The sequence below is a fragment of the Aricia agestis genome, chromosome 11 (genome assembly GCF_905147365.1).
Source record: "Aricia agestis chromosome 11, ilAriAges1.1, whole genome shotgun sequence".
NCBI lineage: Eukaryota > Metazoa > Arthropoda > Insecta > Lepidoptera > Lycaenidae > Aricia > Aricia agestis.
Genome location: NC_056416.1, coordinates 12,154,182 through 12,168,254, shown reverse-complemented (window position 1 = coordinate 12,168,254; position 14,073 = coordinate 12,154,182). Strand labels below are relative to the sequence as shown.

The following is a 14,073-nucleotide window of genomic DNA, read 5'->3' as shown; positions in this document are numbered from 1 at the left end:
ATATTAATAAAGAAAGCAAGAAAGCAGTGCAAAGCGTAACATTCAGTACTCTGTACCTATATTATTAATTATTCAAATTGGCATGAGGTCAGGAGCGAAAAATAGATAATAAAATGTATTGAAACGGCTTCGGGCGGCTTATCCGGTTGAGAGTCAATGAATATTTGATTTCAATTTTTTTCCCCGCCGTCGCAGTAAAGTATTCACGTACCTAATTTGATTCGCGCCGTTCCGACACTTGGCCCGGCCAGTTTGCATTCATATTTGTACGGGCACAGATAAATATATTTTTATGTTCGACCCGCGTTACGTTCGGGGGATAATAGCCCCTAATATGCTATTTGTATGGTGCTTACTTTATATTGTAGTGTGCAAGCTAGCAAGTTAATAACATCGCTGCTACTAATTGTTTACTGAAGTTTTTCTCTTTGTAATTTTTGGTGCGAAATTGGTCTTTTCGCGCAATGCCTTTGTCAACTTTAATAACAGTGTACAGGCGAGTGCAACTGGTGTTCAAAATTCTTTATCCATCAGGTGTTCGTGATGTTATCAGATTTCTGGCGCGCCTGTACCGCCAGTCGATCGCGTTTGACTGACGTCAAAAGAATTTTCTCGGTATCGAATTTAGATGAATGTTTGACTTTCCACTGGCCCAGGATGAAGTTTCAACCGAAGCTTTGGCGGCGCAAATTTACACAATATAGTAAACACGCTTTGTAAAAAGTGTTATATTTCATGAACATCATATTCTGTTGTTTCGATGGATGGTTGGCCTCTTTAACTTTGTGCCTCAGATCTACTGAGGCTTATTTGAAGTCAAACATACTATAACTGGTGTCTAGCATATAATCTGCTACCCAAAGACTAATGACGAATAAGATAAAATGCCCAAGATATTTCATATCTTTGTTTGTTCTAATTACAAAAACAGGGATCTGAAATATCATCCAAATGACACGCGAAGGGCGGGCCGCTCGAGAGAACATTTTATGTTCTATGCCGTCGCAATAAAGGCGGATTTACCTTAAATCTTAATGAAACAGGATTCGTTTTTGCGAACTTGCATAAATGACATCGCAACGATATTCCAGCTGGATATTTGGGTCAACCTGTTTTTGTGTAATGGAGATTACAAAAGTAAATTTTACATTACTCGGTGTGGGGTATGGGAGCTCGTCTACGAAGGACGGTTGCCCTTGATGCGATTTTCGTGGATTTTAATTAAAATCTTACGCGTTGTGCGAATAATAGAAGCGACTGATTATATTAGGACCCGGCGGATCCGCGATTTATTTGCTAATACAGAAATAAATGGCAACACTCGTATTGACGGTCTAAGGGAATAATTTTGACAAGAACGAATGGACCGAAATTGCTTTTAGGCGCGAATTTAGGACAAAAGGGTAAGGGATAAGAGAGGCATAGATTAAGTAACTCGGAATAAAACTCTTATTATTCTTTTGAGATTTGCGAAATGGAAATGGAAAAGTTTGGCGTGACCGATTTTAATTTTTATAAATCTGAAAAGGTTCCCGATTTTGTATAGACACTAATACAATAGGAGAAAGTTTAAATAAGAAAGTGTTATGAAACTTTTCATAATGCACAATCAGGTTTTTTGATAGTCACGAAGGGATAAACTTTTCAATTAGAGCCTTTTTAAGGTTTCTCGACATTGTTGTACTGTTCTAATTGAAATACTGTTTTCAAATATTATTTTATCGAATACCAAGTAAAAGAGTCAAATATTTTTATACAAATATTTATTACATCTATGTAAATTGTGGTACATTGAACATGAATTTTCACTTACTCGTAATACAGCAACAAGCCGACGAAATCTTTACTGGGGAACCATATATTTTATTTGGGCGTCGATTTGTTATTTATTAGCCGGGAATAGTCGTAACACGAGGGAGGGAACACAATGCCGAAAACGGTGAGCCTATTTAGTACCGGCTGCGCCACGAACCTACGTTTCGCTTCGATTATCATGTACTATTTCTTTGACCGGTCTTATTTGAGCTCCGATACCTTTTATATTACATTAGGCGCAGTGGGACGGATGGCTCAAGCGATTTTGTTGCTCGCTATATAATTTTAGCGTGTGTTAGTTATCGAGTGACTCGCGGCAGGCCGTGAAATGAGGCGTGCCGTGTTCGGAGTGATTTGTTCGCTCGTATGACATGCGAGCCCGTAGTTTTTGTGAGGAAAATGCCGAGCCAAACTTTCGCTAGACATTACGTTGCCTACGCGAAGTCATTTAGAAGTCGTATACGAATATTTACGGTTATTCTTTATTCAAAACTCCATATACGTAAATATGAATTTTACATGTGCAATCGGCATAAAAGTTGACGCTAAGTAAAGTTTCATCATGATATTTAAAACAAAAATATACTTGCGATATTTTTCCATATAGCCCATATGGAAATGTTTATATGGAAATTTGTGTTCGAGAATCTAAACGATTTAAAAGATGAAAAGTTATAAAACTAGTAAGGGAGCTATGTATGATTCATAATATTATTACGTCTTCATGTTTCTATGCGTAACCAAATCGCACTTCGGAAATGAACGTAAGTGCGTTGCAAACTCGTTCCAGTTTCGTTTTATGACTTAATGTAAAAACACTTACCTCTGTGCCTATTGGTCTGTTTGTCGAACATTAACATGGCGTCCTCAATCTGCAACAAGGAAAGAAATACATAAATAAAATATAGTAACCCATAAAGATCGCGGGGAAAATAGTGAAAAACAAGGGCGTCGCGCGCGATCGAGCCCCGCCCTGGCAATAAAACACTCCGGCGTTGTAATAACGAATAAGCACCGTATAGAGTAAACCACACGCTGCAAATAAACTTTGATAAGCGGGGGCGAGCAGGTAATAACGTATTCATAGAGAAATAAATGGAAAGTCGGCAGTTAGGACACGAACAATGCGCGCAGATGCGCTGTCACCGCCGCGCCGGCCCGCTAAACCGGCACCTCACAAAACCATGATAAATACTATATGAGGCGAAATTGAGTTATAATATTCATGTGGAATCCGACATTTAATCCTATTGGTACATCGCAATTACGGAAATCTTATTAAAATTTTAGTGGGACGGCACGAAGAGTGTCCCGGGAGGGTGCCGTTTATTCATGTTGAGCGTTTATAAAAAGCGGACGAGTCGAATGTGACAGCGGCGCCCGGGGCTTAACCCCGCGCGCATACGTCTCGCGCGACGCCCGCGCCGGGGGTTCCCCTGGGCGACATTACCCGGCTCGGCGCGACGCACTCCCTGGTCCCTATGATCGATGTCGAATACCCCTAACAGGTGACCTTTCCCCGAATTATTCTTACCTGTGGAAACGCTCGTTCCGAGGTGATTTGTTTGTTCGGAAATTGCAAATCCTTTGTTTGGGTAGCCGTGAATAGTGTTCCTATTGTGCGGTTCTAAAAATCTGACACAATATTGTACGAGGTGCCCCATATTTTTTACTAAAACGTGCTTTATTAAAAATAGCAGGGTCCGACGCAGCGTTCCACGGATCCTTATCTGTGCACTTTAACGGCAATGCGGATTGCAAAACGGACGAACCATCGGAATGAAAACAGATTAAAATTTAATCTGTTTTCATTTGTAAAACGAATTTTTTACATTTAATGTATAAAATTCGTTTTACATTAACCGAAACAATAGTAAATATAAAATTCATTGTAATAATATATCATTATTAGTCTGTGTACACGTGAAACTTTTCCCACAGCAACATAGTCATTAATTAATTTATTCCCACAATGAAACTAAAATTAGATTAACAGAGTGCAATACGTACAATATTAATGCGGATTGAATTTGATATAAAAACACAAAGTTTTTGCGTGATCATTATAAATCAAACATTACATCGTCAAAGTGAAAGGACAAACCCAAAAACAAACCATCAATATTACTTTCATAATGTACTTGAAATATTTAAAAAAAAAACGAAAAAGTAAGGAGAAAAAACACAAAATGTCTGTTTATTTTCAAGATAACCTATATAGGTAATAGGAAACGTTGCGCGCTCTGGTCCCTAATGTAAAGTTAACGTTAAACGAATTTGGACAGGTGATCACCTTCCGATCTCGAGAGTATCATTAAATAGCGCTGATTTTAAATTAATTTTAAGGACAAGTTTTACGAAATTCTCACAGTGAATTACTATGGTCGTTGTTTTTAAATTGCTATGTACAATGCTTATAATAATTATATAACTTGAAACAACGGTACAAAAATTATCAGTCACAATTGAAATTTGTGACCCAGTATTATTAAATGAAGCTGAAACTTTGGATTTAAAACTGGACGAATGCAATTCCGCCGCTGCGTCTGTGATTAACTCCCAAGGGGATGCTTCGACGGTTAATAGAACTAGACTTGTTAATTCCAGACTACATTTAGATTTACCAACAAAAAGCCACAGACCTCGCAATCCGACCGGCAATTATGGACGTAACTTAGTTTTGAATATCGTGATCATCGTTTAATAAAAAGTATATCCTTTGCAAAGTCAGAAATATATTTTGCATTACTTAAAAGTGATTTAAGTATAAGCAAATCGCTGGTTGGCTGGTGGTACCCTTAAAGGCCAAAAATAGCAAAAGCAACTACAGAAGATCAGAGAACAAAATGTGAAAGAAATCTTCATAACGATTACGCATTTCACCTTTGATTTCATTTAAATTTCCATGGAATTAAACGCTATCATGTGCGCTATAAAGTAAATTCGAAAACTTGTATTATCGGCTCAAATTGTAGTTGCTGAGTTTTTATAATTGAGTTCCATCGAGCGCTATGTAATTTTCTTTAATAACGTTTTTATCGACACGAGTTTGAAAATATTTTCGTAATGAAAATAAAACGCTTCTATTAAAAGTTATATAGACGATTTTAAGCAGCAACTAATGATCGTGAGAATATATTTGTTTTATTATAAAAACTAGTGATGTTGTAATATTCTAAATTCACAAAGTTTACTTCTTTGTATACTGAAGTAGGAATAGAAAAACCAAAGCCATACATCGCACGAGAGTCTCTGTACACCATGTACATAAAAATCCATCAAACAACAATGCCATGTCTGTCGAGGTATTGTTTTTTCCACATTTTCTTTTTGTGTGCATGTTTTGAGCGATAACATTCGTTCGCAGTCCCATCGGGTATCAAAGAAATACTTCCTTATAGCCGAGAACAGATCACGAATATTATTGCAAAAGTTTCTTTGGATTTTGCTACATGTTTTACTCAATGACAGGTTGTATATAAGCACACGCGGTGTTGAAACAACATACAATATGTGGATGAAAAACGGACCACCGAAAACGATAAGCTTTATCGTTGTCAGTTCCGTTTTTGCTAACAATGGCCAGTGACTGAAAGCTGAATGGTTTCGTAACCACTGTTTTGTTACTCGGTTTTAGGCAGCATGTAGATTATTCATTTTTCACATAATAAGTTACAAACTGCTAGTTTGTGCTATGTATAAAGCACAAAAAAGAAGAAAAACATTATTGATACAAAATTATAATCTTACAATCTTTGCCGTATCAACTTAATATGAACAAGATGAGAGAAGAGTGAAAAGTAACAAAAGCAAGAGAGTATAACATAATACTTTGAATGGAAACATAAATAGTCTGCGCGAAAAACAAATTACTAAGGTTTTAAAGTTTTTGATGCAGCGAAGTAAAAAGCGGGACTTACACCAAGTGCGGGCCAGTTTATTTAATCTAAACTTTTATTTAGTGTCCAGCTGTGCATTTTGCTTTGTTAATGGGCAAGTTATGGTCGCTATGGAAGTTAAAGTGGACCGCGGCTTATAATTTTGCCATGCCAGTGGAATTATAATATGACATATTGTCGGTGCCAGTACCAGCCAGTACGCCAGCGAAATGCCAAGTTTGAAGCGCAAAAGTCACGTCGTGCTTCCTAACAAGTAGTGCCCTAATAAGAACATTTATGAGCAGCGTGGCCAGTCTAATTCAGCTTTTAATATTCCTACAGTATGGCGGAACCCGTGTATGTGTGTAACTTTGATAATTTTAATTCAGTTAATATTTTCATCTAAGCTTAAATATTTAATTTTATTCTCTAAACATCGTCCAAAAGTTTTTATAACGTTAAAATATAATATTAGAATAAACAATCTGACGTGTTTAAAATACTCTTTCGCATTTATTTTATATTAATGCAACGAGTACGAAACAATACGTCTTACATAAAACGTACAATATTGTCTTACAACTATCCCATACAAACATCGCTTCGAGCATTTACAAATCTCTTTATTTGCTTTTCCTCGTGACGTTAAAGAGCCATTTCAATGAAGACGCCTGTAACAATTTGTACTAATGCCGGTACACTCACACTAAACAGTGGGTTCTTTTATTAAACATTTTGTTTAAGGAAACTCGGTCTCCCGGGGTACCTGTGGCATTAATTTGCGATGTAGGCGTTTAAGTGGGACCGGAATTTTTCTTCGTCGTTTAAGAGATTTACAACGATCCTGAAACTTTCGAACATTAACGTTCTATATTAGTTTTTTAATTTCCCTCATATTTTTCTGTCTCCGTCAACTTTTGGTAAAACTTTTTTCATAATAGGTTCACGAGTTATTTTTAAGGTGATAATATCAACCCAAAATGATATTTTGGGGCGTGAATTACATTGTCATGAGGTGAGGCATATTACTAGTAACTGACAGGTGTGTAACAGCAGCACAGAAATAAATCAACGGCTAAGCGGACGTACGCGTGTTTCAATCTTGCACAAGTGAGCAAGATTTGTTGAATGTTCTGATGACTTGATTACACTGGAGCGGTTGTGCAAAAATGCCTCATTGTGCAGTGTCTTATTGTTCTTTCCACGGGTAAGATATTTGCTCTAACTAAATGCAAAGCAAAAATTGACACGATCGATTCCTTAGCAACGCACGCGCGTCGCCGTTCTATCTTGATTTATTTCTGTGAACAGTATTCTTGCAAGTGACACAAGTACATTACGGCGGCTATGGCACAATAAACATAACGACCAGTAGTTCGACTGCAAAGAAACGTACAGGTTTCAATATCTGTCAAAGTCGTCGGGTTTCACTAGGATTATGAACGGATTGTGCCTCGCGCTGGCTGATATAATTTATTTTTAAATATTTAAAATAAAAATTTCAAAATTGGATTCTGCCAATTTTAATCGCATGTGCCAGAACACAAACAACAATACGGCCAAAGAGGAACACGTCCATCGAATATGTCATATTTTTAAATTCGTAGGTAACAAGTTAACAACCCTAGCGACGATTTTCGTCATAATATGTCAAATTTAAAAATTTCAACATCAGTTCTAAGTCGACATACTCTATCATTCTGTCTACTCTGGCTATGGTTTTTAAAAATCATCATTGCAATAATACTTTGTTGTTGATTGTCTAAAGAATCAGTGATTTCCATATTAATCATAGCAACTTGCAGTACATAAATCTAAATTGCTAAACATATTGACAAATCGAGATAACGTTGAAAGCATTGATCTACTTAATGCGGGATCGCGGACACAACAATCGTTGAGTTATGAGCATTACATTCGGTAGCACAATTCATCACGGGCAGCATGCGATATCGCTATTCACGAACATTTGTCAGTACTAATATCTGAACAATCGTGGTTCGATCGCGTGAATGTTTATTCGTACACGCGTCTCGCTGTTTAGGTTCGGCGCAGACGGGCTACAAGCAACCTATAGATAGCCTGTTTAGTTTTTTTTTCGTTTTGATTTTTGTGAACATTATCTATATGAAGTATTAGTATAATCTTGTAGCCTCAATGATTATTTGATTCTGTTACGCTATTCTTCATCGTGTGCCTCTTTTATAAAATTAAACTTTCAGCAGTTTCAGCACTCTTTGCACTGCTATAAAATCAGTCATTAATCTTGTCACAGTTCTGTGTATTAAACGATACTGTGCGTGTAATACGGCTTATATATGAAAATGATCATCTCAAATCGATCAGTGGCTCGTATGCACCGACCTTTATTCGTACTGTATGCGTCTCGTACGTTACTGAGTCATTGATTCGTAAACATCGCCTGCTCAAGCTCGCTGACTGTAATATTCATAATGTTTGTTCTACCCTTTGGGATTTGTGCGATTATAAATATTAAGGTCAATAATCCTATCGAACCGGAATCGAACGGAGCGCAAACAAAATTAATACAGCTGTACATTTGTATGTGAATGTTATGCTCTGGTAATGCTATTAGGAATTGTTTCTGTAAGATGTGTGTTTTAATTATTGAAACTAGCTTAAAACTTCTGTACAGGGTACTTTATTGATACTTAAAAAAATCGGCCAAGTAAGAGTAGGACTCGCGCACGAAGGGTTCCGTACCATTATAGAGCAAAAGTAAGCCACAAATTGTGTTTTTTGTATGGGACCCCCCTCATCTTTATTTTATTTTAATATTATTATTAATTATTAAAGTACACATAATATAAAAAAGGATTTAAATAAAAAAAATCAAGTGTTTAATTATTACCATTATTGAAATCGAGCAAAAAAGGCCAAAAAAATTACGTTTCTTGTATGGAAGCTATTCATTATTGATTTTATTTTGTTTTTAGTATTTGTTGTTATAGCGGCAACAGAAATACATAATCTGTGAAAATTTCAAAAGTCTATCTATAGCAGTTTTTGAGATACAGCCTGCTGACAGACAGACGGACAGACAGACAATGAAGTCTTAGTAATAGGGTCCCATTTTTACCCTTTGGGTACCGAACCCTAAAAAAATATTTACATAAGAACTCAAAATATATGCATACAAGAGAAATGGATCCCTCTTCATTAAATGATTTTGATGTCAAAACAACATCTAGTTTTCATTTACGCACACAAATCGAGACATATATTCAGTCCATGTGAAACTATGTTTAATGATTACAATCAGTCATTCTGCCAAATTAGAACAGTTATTTGTTCGCAGGAATTTGGAAACAATTCGATTGTTTTCTCGCTTTGGTTACTTCGGCGGTTGCTTGTGAAGTTCTGAACAGTGTAATGGCCAGCTTCTTGTCCATCAAATGCCATTGTTAACTGCCTGAATAATGTCTATTGGTTATTCGAAATATCACGCTATACAATGGAATGTATTTCGGAGATAGCTTACGCTTGTATTCGTGATGTGGGATGTTCATTTTGTAAGCAAAGTTTACTGTAGTAGGTGAAAGTTTGAAGACTTGAAAAAGTGAATTAAGAATGGAAAATGATGCACAGATGTTTAGGCAGAAAAGAAATGTTTTACTGAAGTAATGTAAAAAAAATTGGAGTCTTATTTTTTTAAGTAAGAAATTTATTTTTCGGTCAACAAGCTATAATATAAGCCGGAGTCCATTTAGTAAAAATAAAACGTTATGTATTTTCATGTACGATTCTATAATACTCAGATTTATTCCCTCACCATAGAGCGATAAATTCAGTAGGTGGTAATGTGACGGCCTCCTGCTACGTGTTTGATAACGCTGTGGGATGTTAATCATATTCTTATCGGTACAAGAATAGTTTAGCGCTATATAAGTTTCATGCAAACATATTACATAAAAGAGTAAGCGCGGCTTTTATAATTACTAGCTGTCCCGGCAAACGTTTCTTTGCCATATAAAGTATTTCGGCCGTATTATTTCATCGAAGTGACTAAATAAGTATGTCACCATGGCAACGTCCATCGCTATCCCGTCGCACAAACAATGGTCGCCGTCAGTCTCGAGTTGTAATAATTTACTATTATTTATTCAACAAATGCAAGTGCATTCGGCTGAGGATCGGCTGAGGATCGGCTACTGGGTACTTATTACATTGATAAGTATCAATGTAAAAAGTACCCAGTAGCCGATCCTCAGATCTACTGAATATGCATATAAAATTTGGTTAAAATCAGTAAAGCCGTTTCGGAGGAGTACGCGGCTTAACATTGTGACACGAGAATTTTATATATAAGATTACACTAAAGTGTATCCCTCGAAGGTATGATCAATACAGCAATGGAATTAAATATACATACCGTAACAAATTAAAATAATAATAATATCATACGCTTTTTAAAATAACCGGTAGCAAAATTTTTTTCGTCGAGTTCAATCAAAAACGATTTTACAAGTCTTCAACTACTTCTTTTAAGCATAAGTTCACGTGAAAACCAACAAACATTACAGTAATAATAATTGATCGCTTGTCGCACAAAAAGTTAATTACACATACATGGATTGAAATCCTTCAGAAAGTTCCAGATATGTTTGTTAGAACCACATGATATTAAGCTGTTCGGTGCCTTTAGACGAGGGTCGCAACCCTTGCAGGCCCTAACGCGTAGTAAAAACTCCCAAACTGTGTTTTATAAAGGGGATTAGCGGGGAGTTGGTATGTTGTTCCAAGATTATAAAGCGCTTAAGACGAAAGCATTTGTCATTTAGTTCGTGTTTTGTGAGTTTAGTAGGTCAGGTTTTAGTAAGATCGTGTTGTATAAATTATTATAATATCTTACTCAGTGTTAAATACGATTAGGAAATAAAATAGAAGTAAAATATTTAATAATAATTAACTAAGCATGATATACGTAAAAATTAATTATTGTATTAAAATTACTAACATTGGCACGAGTATATTATAATAATATATAAATATATATACTTGTTAGTGTAGTATAATAATAAAGTTTAGATAAACTATCTAGTGAATTGAATATAATGCAAACAATAATAATGGATATCTTAATACAGTTATCTACAACTGTGATATTTTTACAACAAAAGTTTAGTTAGCAAAATAATGATTAATATGTTAGTCCCTCCACAGTTGCCGATTACACACAGCGATCAATCTTACTGACCATGTTAAGCTTCATTACTAATGTCAGTTTCCGAAAATTACGTCTTTTTTCTAACTTATCCCAATGCTGCGAAAATATATACGTTATCAAAAAAAGTTTTTAAGATTTCTCAGTTTTTAGGGTTCCGTACCCAAAAGGGTAAAAACGGGACCCTACTACTGAGACTTCGATGTCTGTCCGTCTGTCTGTCTGTCTCCAGGCTGTAACTCAAGAACGGCAATAGCTAGAGAGTTGAAATTTTCACAGATTATGTATATCTATTGCCGCCATAACAACAAATACTAAAAATAAAATTAATATTTAAGGGGGGCTCCCATACATTAAACGTGATTTTTTTTGGCCTTTTTTGCTCTATATCAATAATGGCAACAGGTAGGTTCTTGAATTTTTCTCAAAGTCCTTAGTTATATGTATACTTTAATATTTAACAATAATATTAAAATAAAATAATAAATTAAGGGGGGCTCCCATACAAAAACACAATTTTTGGCCTAATTTTGCTCTACAATGGTACGGAACCCTTAGTACTCGAGTCCGACTCGTACTTGGCCGATTTTTAGAAAGTGATAACAATGAGACATAATTTTAACATCTAAAGATTTTGTAATCGATACTACAGCACAAAACAATAGCACCGACGCTAACAACGTTCCCAACATAAATTACTTTCATAGAAATCGCGTTGAAACTTCTAGAAAATATCATGAATAAAACTAGCTATACTATGAAAATATACTTGAAAAGTTTCCGCTTTTTCTGTTGTAGGACCTCTAAACTTTGTTCATTGTTTAAAATCTTGTTGTTCTACGAAGCCGAGAATCAACAGGTCGTGTTATGTTAACAAGTAGCTAAGCCAAGGAATCCTCCGTTGATATTTTGGTCCAATATTTAGATTTAATTACGCGGACCTCATTTAGGGAGAATTCTCGTTCATAGAAATGTTAATTATTGCAGCGGAATGTACCCCTCGCACATAAGTTACTCTTGTTATGCTTTTCGTGGTTGGTGGTTTAGTTCGCAATGTTTATGTTGAGATTTGTGTATGTTTGTTAGAATTAGTGTGCCTTTTTAAATAAAATAAATTATTGAACATATTAATCTTAAAATAACTGTTTATTATTAAACCTCCTTACTGTAAAATTAAAAAAAACTTATAGTACTTACTTTAAGAAATGAAGCAACAATGCACCCTAATGACTTTGAAAACTAAATTGATTTAAAGTACGTTCACTCGGAACTTAATAAAAAGGAATCAAAACGACTCTCGGGGAAATATCATGAGGAGAAAGTTTTAATTTGTTTAAATATTTCCTTCGGGGGTACCCCTTTCGTTGGGCATTAACTTGCCCTTGGTGGTCTAACGAGACACCTGGCTAAACGCGACATCACAATTAGGACGGAAAAAAAAATATATGTGAAGCTTATACCACAGTATAATATAACACAGTAGAGTAACTGTGTCATTGAAATGGTAAAAATACATGGTCAAGTATCATGCGCGTACTTTGGGATATTAAAGTTATTGTTTTGGTAAAGAATAGCCATAAGATAAATTATTATCGGCCTTTAATCTAATTTCTTCAAGAAATTGGTTCAAAGGCTGACCTAAGTCATTAGGCTAATAATTTGGGTTATGTCAATTCAATATTAGTTGTTCGGCAGTGCATGATTGATATAATATTATGGGTAATTATTATTATGTTGCTTTTTGCATCTACGCAAAGTTTTCTGTTCACAGAAAACTTTGCCTAGATGCAAAAAGAAGAAATTGGTTTAAAGGCTGATAATTTATCTGATGGCGAAATGTAGCAAATCACGACTAGGTTCGTGGCTTGGATCAAAGTACGAAGTAGGTGTACTGTGTGTTATTTTCACTACGGTATACCGCTCAGATACACGGCCCTCGGTAAACAACACCCCTTGACTGGGTACAATTTTGTTCTATTTACGTAATGATACTCCGACGAGAAAACTCTCCGAAGACGCTATTTTACTTGCGTATTTTTATAAGCGAATTGATTACGAACGGGATTTATATTAAGACAAGTTCTTCGGTAATAATGAATCTCCTCTTGGTCGTATAAATAATGATATTGCTGTATTTTTCCTTCTTAATTTCAATAGATAGTACCCGCAGGTTGAGAAAAAAAAATCTGGCGTATCCCTGATGTTTTGTGCTATAAAATGCCCTACGTCCTTTCCTGAGACTCAAAGTACACATATTATTATACGCATTTGTAATATTGATATTAAAGTATGGATCTATTAAAACTTATTTAGTCCCATGATTTGGCATTTTATAGAAAAATATAGTATAATATCTATACAGCATTTTGTTTGTGATCCATTAAATCAATTTAACTTATTGTATAACAGGAGTATTGTATGTCAGGGGGTTGTATTCTCGAATATTTAGCCTTTATCCAGTTCGGGCACGTTTCTCACATGTAAGCCGCATTCGACTAACTTTGAATTTGTGAGGCTTGTCTATTAGGTGTTCTAAGAATCATGAGTTTGGGATTTTGAATCTAAATAGGATTAGGATACGATTAGTTTTTCTGAAATAGTGTAGTATAGAGTAGTAATCATAGGTAACATTTTTAAATATAATATGTTTTTAACCAGTTTAGTTTTAAGTTATATCTTCATACTCACTTATTAGATATTTAAAATGTTATTTAAATAGCAAATACCAAATAGAAAACGATTAAAGATATAAAAGTAAAATATACCTAATTAGAGACAGGTAAATAAATTATCATTTTTTTATGGCAATCTGGTAATTAAATGTGTAAAGACAAGATGAATAAAATATAAAAGAAGTTCTCCGGCAGCCCGAAACGTTTTGCCTATTTGAATAATCTATTTGACAAACAGAACTAAATCCACCTCATTTATTATTAACGTGCTTAAGTACGAAGCAAACAGACCTAAAACAATTGTTTACGATTCAATAAAATTATTGACAGAAATTAAAAAAGGATAGAGTATAAGAAAATATTTACGAGTGCTCTTGACTTGTTTATTTTTATTATTTTTCTCAGCTTGGACTTACGATAATATTACATTTTATTTATTTATACATTTACATTTATAATAACATTACGTTGTTCAATACCTCTTGACTTCTTTTGTTAAATACGCTCCTATAAAAGTAGGTAC

The 14,073-nt window shown here is 35.0% G+C and overlaps 1 protein-coding gene across 6 annotated transcripts in view; it reads right to left on the bottom strand.

Annotated features, from left to right (window-relative positions):
- LOC121731909 (RNA-binding protein Musashi homolog Rbp6) overlaps nucleotides 1-14,073 on the bottom strand; it is a 618,826-nt gene that overhangs the window by 125,531 nt on the left and 479,222 nt on the right. For all 6 annotated transcript variants that reach the window (XM_042121592.1, XM_042121594.1, XM_042121593.1 and 3 more), the window contains one exon: nucleotides 2,639-2,687. In XM_042121592.1, coding sequence (XP_041977526.1) covers nucleotides 2,639-2,687 — 49 coding nt within the window. The remainder of the gene's footprint in view (nucleotides 1-2,638; nucleotides 2,688-14,073) is intronic.